This window comes from Schistocerca americana, unplaced genomic scaffold, assembly GCF_021461395.2.
Source record: "Schistocerca americana isolate TAMUIC-IGC-003095 unplaced genomic scaffold, iqSchAmer2.1 HiC_scaffold_309, whole genome shotgun sequence".
Taxonomy (NCBI): Eukaryota; Metazoa; Arthropoda; class Insecta; order Orthoptera; family Acrididae; genus Schistocerca; species Schistocerca americana.
The window spans coordinates 38,497-45,000 of NW_025726026.1; the positions used below are offsets into that span (position 1 = coordinate 38,497).

General features: G+C 54.7%; 1 protein-coding gene across 1 annotated transcript in view; it reads left to right on the top strand.

Annotated features, from left to right (window-relative positions):
• The first annotated feature begins 666 nt into the window (after window positions 1–666).
• LOC124579504 (actin cytoskeleton-regulatory complex protein PAN1-like) overlaps window positions 667–6,504 on the top strand; it is a 32,645-nt gene continuing 26,807 nt past the window's right edge. Inside the window, exons 1-2 of the mRNA XM_047131244.1 lie at window positions 667–1,012; window positions 1,538–2,233. Coding sequence (XP_046987200.1) covers window positions 667–1,012; window positions 1,538–2,233 — 1,042 coding nt within the window. The remainder of the gene's footprint in view (window positions 1,013–1,537; window positions 2,234–6,504) is intronic.

The window sequence follows — 6,504 nt, forward strand, 5'->3', positions numbered from 1 at the left end:
CACAGGTTGGTGTCTTCGAAGAGGCCGACGAGGTAGGCCTCGCTGGCCTCCTGCAGGGCCATGACTGCGGAGCTCTGGAAGCGCAGGTCGGTCTTGAAGTCCTGGGCGATCTCGCGCACTAGGCGCTGGAATGGCAGCTTGCGGATGAGCAGCTCTGTGCTCTTCTGGTAGCGCCTGATTTCTCGCAGGGCGACGGTGCCCGGCCTGTAGCGGTGGGGCTTCTTGACGCCTCCGGTGGCGGGCGCGCTCTTCCTCGCCGCCTTGGTGGCGAGCTGTTTGCGCGGCGCCTTTCCGCCGGTGGACTTGCGGGCCGTTTGCTTTGTGCGGGCCATGGCGGTAGCGGTAGCGGTAGCGGTAGCGGAGCGGCGTGCGTGGAGGTTAGGTGCGGCGCGGCGTCCGGTGCTGCCTTGACAACGGGCCCGCGCGCCTCCGTGCTGCGCTTATATGCCCTCGGTTGCGCGTGGTGGGGGGAGGGCGGGCCAGAGTCTATATAGGGGGGCGGCGGGCGCGCACAGGCAGCGGTGGCGAGCGGTTGTGCTTAGTCGGGCGCTCCGCAACTGCCGCGTGAAGAATAGGAGAGGTCGGTTTCGTGGTGAGTGCGTGCGTCTCGGCATAATTGTCGTGTTTACCGAAAGCAAATTGTCGTGAAGAGACGCCGCACTCGCCATGGGTAAAGGTAAACGCGGGAAGGGCAACTCACCCGCAAAGAGGCCAACTCGAGAAGACTTTCTCCGGGCGGACGGCAACAAGCGCAGAGTCTCGTCAGACCGACGCAGCGGCTCCGTCGCACCGTCTGCCCCTACAGAAGAAGAGATGGTAGCGCCAACACCTTGTCGGCCCTCCGCCCAAGTTCTCCCTGTGTGCATACGCTACACGGGTCGAGACTGGGTGGAGACATACGACGAGGTGGCAATGGACCTGCGCTACCCTCCACAGGTGCAGATGCTGGACAACGAAGCCGCGCTGTCCATCCAGCCACGTTCACAGGAGGATCGGAAGATCCTCTGTGACCGTCTGAAAGCGTACCTAATTGACCCACCGGCCACCTACAGTGGACCAAAGAAGAGGAAGCCGCTTCTTAAGGTCCTACTGAGGGGGTTACCGTGGGTCATGACGACGGACGCGGTGCGCAAAGTCCTGTTGCAGCACAACTATGATGCCATAGTTAAGCTGCACAACAGGACGAACAAGAAAAGGCCGCCACTGTTCATCCTGGCTGTCGAGTCGCCCCAAGTAGACTCCAGCCAGGAAGGAAGCCAAGACGTTGGAATCTGCGGGTTAACCACCCTAGCAGGTTTCGACGTGACGATCGAGCCACTTCCGCCTGACCTCGACACGAAACCTCAGTGTTTTAAGTGTCAGAGGGAGGGCCACGTGGCGAAGCACTGTCGTTTCGAAGCGAAGTGCGCCAAATGCGGTGTTGGACACGACACCCGCGAGTGCACTTTGCTTCGAGAAGACAAGCCAACATGTGTTCGCTGTGGCGGCGACCATGTTGCCAGCTGGAGAGGCTGCCGGGCATTTTCTGCCCGCACAGAAGATGGCCGCCGCGAGAAGCCGACGACATCGAAGAAGAGGAGGAGGAGGAGGAGGCGCAAACGCGCCAGCGCTCAAGCCTCAGAGCAGGCAGACAAAGCAGCGGCGCCTCGCCACAACGCGCGGCCGGCCCCTCCACCCGCCAGTGGCAGAGGTGGTGGGGGGGGCCCCTCGCGCGAGCAGGAGGGACGCCACTCAGCAAGCAGCAGCGGTGTGGGCAACATCGACGCGCTGATGGAGGAAGCGGAGTCACGCTTCCGGATGGCCCTCCACGCGGAGATGGAGGCTGCCTGCCACCTGCTGAGGGAAGCATTGGCTCTCCGCCTTCAACGTGACGGGCCGACGGCACACACCAGCGCGTCCGCAGCCACGCAGACTGAAGAATCCACCAAGAAGAAGAGGATGGTGATCAACCGCGCCAGCCAGACCACCGACGGCGCCTCATCCTTCCACACAGAAACCACCGTGCGTGTCGATGAGGGCACCCAGACGTCGTCCAAACGGTACAAGCGCCATCGTGGCGCCCAAACCGAGACGGCGGATGCGGAGTCCATCGGCACGCAGACCGAAGTGGCAGCCATGGAGCCCACTAGGTCTCCATGGAAGCTGCACAGGATCGAGGCAACGAGCAGCAAACCTCCCATTCCGAGATCTCCCTCTCCAGAGGTAGAAGATCTCGGAATAAGACGAATTCTAGGTGACGCCCAAGACCGTGGCCCCAGGACAACTCCGGCCGTGCCACAAAGACGACCTACGTGCTCGAGGGAGTTCGAGTACATCAAACAATGGAGGCCGAGATAGAAACAAATCAAGGCACAAGGTTGCAATACAACCAGCAGCTCCAGCCGGGTTTTGCAGGTTTTCCTTAGGCTGTAAGGTGAATACCGGAGCTGTTCCCAAAAGTTCCTGCAAATAAATTCCCAAATGGGAGAAACAAGCCCCCCATCATACCCCAAACCAATAAAATAAATAGTGTCCAAACAGAATTACCTTAAGCTAAGGCCAAATAGAGCCAAGAGCTCTCCAGTGGCCCGCCCACCACCACTCAGGTGTGGGAATGAAAACAGTAAAAAAAAAATAAAAAAAAAAATAAAAAAAAAAAAAATAAAAAAAAAAAATAAAAAAAAAAAAAAAAAAAAAAAAAAAAAACGCTGGGCGCAGACCGTAGCCGACTCGCCAGCCGCTGCAGCTGCTGTTTGTGCACGTTTTGCTTTGCCCGAGGAAGGAAGGATGACAGGCCGCGGCAAGGGAGGAAAGGGGCTCGGCAAGGGTGGCGCCAAGCGGCACCGCAAGGTGTTGCGCGACAACATCCAGGGCATCACGAAGCCCGCCATCCGCCGCCTGGCTCGCAGGGGCGGCGTGAAGCGCATCTCTGGTCTGATCTACGAGGAGACCCGCGGGGTGCTGAAGGTGTTCCTGGAGAACGTGATCCGCGACGCGGTGACGTACACTGAGCACGCCAAGCGCAAGACTGTGACGGCCATGGACGTGGTGTACGCCCTGAAGAGGCAGGGGCGCACCCTGTACGGTTTCGGCGGTTAGGCTGCGTCGCAGCGGGCGCTGGCCTTCCCGCGGCCGTGCTTGTGGGTGGGAGAGACTAGAAAACGGCCCTTTTCAGGGCCACCACACTGTTCGGAAGTTGAAAAGTGCGAAAGAGTCTGTGTTGTTGTTGCTGCGTGTGTGCGCTGTGTTGTTTGTTTGTTTCTTTCTTTCTTTCCGTTTGAGCGACGTGATGTGACTGGGAGGGGAGAAGGAAAGGAAACGTGTCATGTGGCTGGCTGTGTGTGGAGCTGCTTCGTTTGTGTGTTTGTTATTGTGTGTCTTTGTATCGATCGCGACGGAGATGGCGGGCTGTGTGTTGTTGTGCGAGAGGCGGTGATTATTTGCTTGCGTGGTTTGGCTCTGTGTGTTTGTTTGCGGCGGCGGCGTTGGGGTTTCCGAGGCAAGGCGTGTGGGCATAGGCGGCCGGATCAGCTGTTTCGTTCGTGTCGACGGCCGTTGCGCGCGGGAGTGGAGGGCGGTGTGTCGACACGCCTCCCTTTAACAATGGTCATTATTGCTGCCGTTGTCGGTTTGGAAGGCGACTGCGACCGTGCAAAATGTGTGTGTGTGTGTGTGTGTGTTTTGGGCCACACGGGCTGTGTGGACGACAAGATGGCGGACGTGCGCCGGCGGCGGCTGTGCTGTGACGGTGCAAAGTTAAAACAAAACAAGGTGCGGCGAGGACGACTGAAATTTTGCTTTGGACGTAGGTTTGTGTGGTGGCCCTGAAAAGGGCCGATTGTTGTGGGCCGAGCCGGCAAAGCGCGTTGCGTGCAGGGGAGCACGCGGCGGCTGCGATTGCCTGGCCTCCTTTAGGCCTTCTTCTCGGTCTTCTTTGGCAGCAGGACGGCCTGGATGTTGGGCAGGACACCACCCTGTGCGATGGTGACGCCCGACAGGAGCTTGTTGAGCTCCTCGTCGTTGCGGATGGCAAGCTGCAGGTGGCGCGGGATGATGCGCGTCTTCTTGTTGTCGCGGGCCGCGTTTCCGGCCAGCTCGAGCACCTCAGCCGCGAGGTACTCCATGACGGCGGCGAGGTAGACGGGCGCCCCGGCGCCGACGCGCTCTGCGTAGTTTCCCTTGCGCAGGAGGCGGTGGATTCTGCCGACCGGGAACTGGAGCCCAGCCCTGCTTGAGCGGGACTTTGACTTGCCCTTGACTTTGCCTCCCTTTCCGCGTCCGGACATGGCGATGGGCTAGCGACGGTGCACACGAAACGGAAACGAAAACGACCGGTGCGAGCGGCAGCGAGTCGAGCAGCGGAGTGCGTGCCGGCGCAGCCGGGGTGGGGGTGCTTTATGGGCTCGGGTGCGGCGGCCGGTTGCGCGCGCGCCCCATTGGTCGGCGGCCGCAACAGGGCGAGCTGGTAAAGGTGCGGCGGCGGCTGGCGGCGGGTGCCACGAAAGTAAAAAGAATAACCTCGAGAGAATATGGGAAACCTATACAAAAAATAAGGGTCATAACCCGAAACAAAACAACAGTAGACAACCTGCTCAACAACCATTTTAGAATCTTCCACAAATTCCATCCAGTAGAACAGTCCCATGTACCACCACCACAACCGGCTCAGTGTGCAAAGTGCCACACATTTGAACACACTACCGATAATTGCAAAAGCAAACCACTTTGCAACAGATGCGGAGGGCCACACACCATAGCAAATTGCCAGAAAGACATAAATAAACCAACCTGTGTCAACTGTGGCGGACAACATCTATCAACGGACATCAAATGCCCAAAACGACCAAAAACACCAGTGTCAATAGAAGCCACAGCCAAGATCGTCTGCACAGATGAACCGATGGGTGAAACAACAGACGATAAGCAAAAAATACAAATGGTAGTGTGTGAGGACTTCCTCCGAGCGACAACGATGGCACTTATAAACATACTCCCTGACCGAAAGCAACTCGTTGTAACCGCCATGAAAGACATCTCCAAGACCTTTTTTAGACGAGAAATGAATGTATCTCAAGCGTGGAACCGCATTCATTTCAGTATCTCCCATACAGAGAGCAACCGAGACACTGTAGGGGGAGATAACAAACAAACAGAAAAACAGCAAGTTCGCTAGCACCAATAGGATGGGTACCAGAATAGGGTTCGTAAATGCGAATGGCTGCAACACCAAAAAGCCACTAATCGAACAATTAATCAAGCGAGAAAAGATCCAACTACTGGGGATGACAGAAACTAGGGTGGGGCAAGCCCCAATAAACATACTAGACTACACATGCTACCGCAAAGATGACGTGACCGAGGCGAGACACAGAGGATGGGCACATGGCGGAATAGCCATAGTACATGACAAAAAGTTAGCGACCGCCGAGGTTGAACTGCCAAGATGCTTCGACAAGCACAAAGCAATAGTAATAAAAGTAGCAGCCAAGTCGTTCAAAGCAATCCACATCGCAGTTATATATGTCCCCCCTACAGAAGAAATCCCAAAGGATCTACTAAAACACATCAGTAACTTAGGGCCCAGCATAATTCTAGGAGACTTCAACGCAAGATCAATTAACTTTGGAGACAAACGGACAAATAGAAACGGAAGACAACTGGAAGAACTGCTAGAAGAAAATCCACACATTCTGAAAATGCATAACACCAAGCCCACGTTCATAAACCACACAGGAGACTCGACACCAGACCACATACTACACACAACAGACTTAGCTAGACACATAGGAGACGTAGACATCGGAGACAGCATAGGAAGCGACCACCTCCCACTCCTAACGACCACCACAGCTATAAACCCAGAAAGAATGAAACCGACAACAAAAACATACAAAGACAGAAAAAACATAGACAAAAATAAATACATTACCTACATCAAAGAAAACATAAGGACAACACACGAACAGATCAGAAACCTGGAGGAAATGGAGAAACTGAACGACCACATCAAGACAGTAATCAGTGATGCCATCGAAACCAGCGCCCCAACACGAAGAGTTATAGAAGGAGGCGAAAGGATTCCGGCAAATATACTCGAACTTATAAAACAAAAACGAAAAGTATATACGCAATTCAAAGAAAACCGTGACCCAACAATAAAAAACCAGTGGAACCGACTAAATGATCAGGTTAAATTCTTACTGAGACAACACAGAGCCAGAACCCTCAACAACAAGATTCAGAAACTAGATCCAAAAAACCCAGCAGACTTTTGGAAAAAATTTAAACGCATTACACACGAAAAGCAAAACCAAGACCCACCACTAATAATAAACGGCGATATTATACAATGCGAAGAGAAGAAAGCCAATGAATTTATGAAAGTACTTAAGGAAATATACACACATCCCCAAGACGAGAGGTTTAACGAAGAAACAGAAAAAACAATAGAAACCGAAACAACAAGAACACTAGAGGAGCCGCAAAACATTGTATATGACGAAGATCAAACGACACTCATACAAG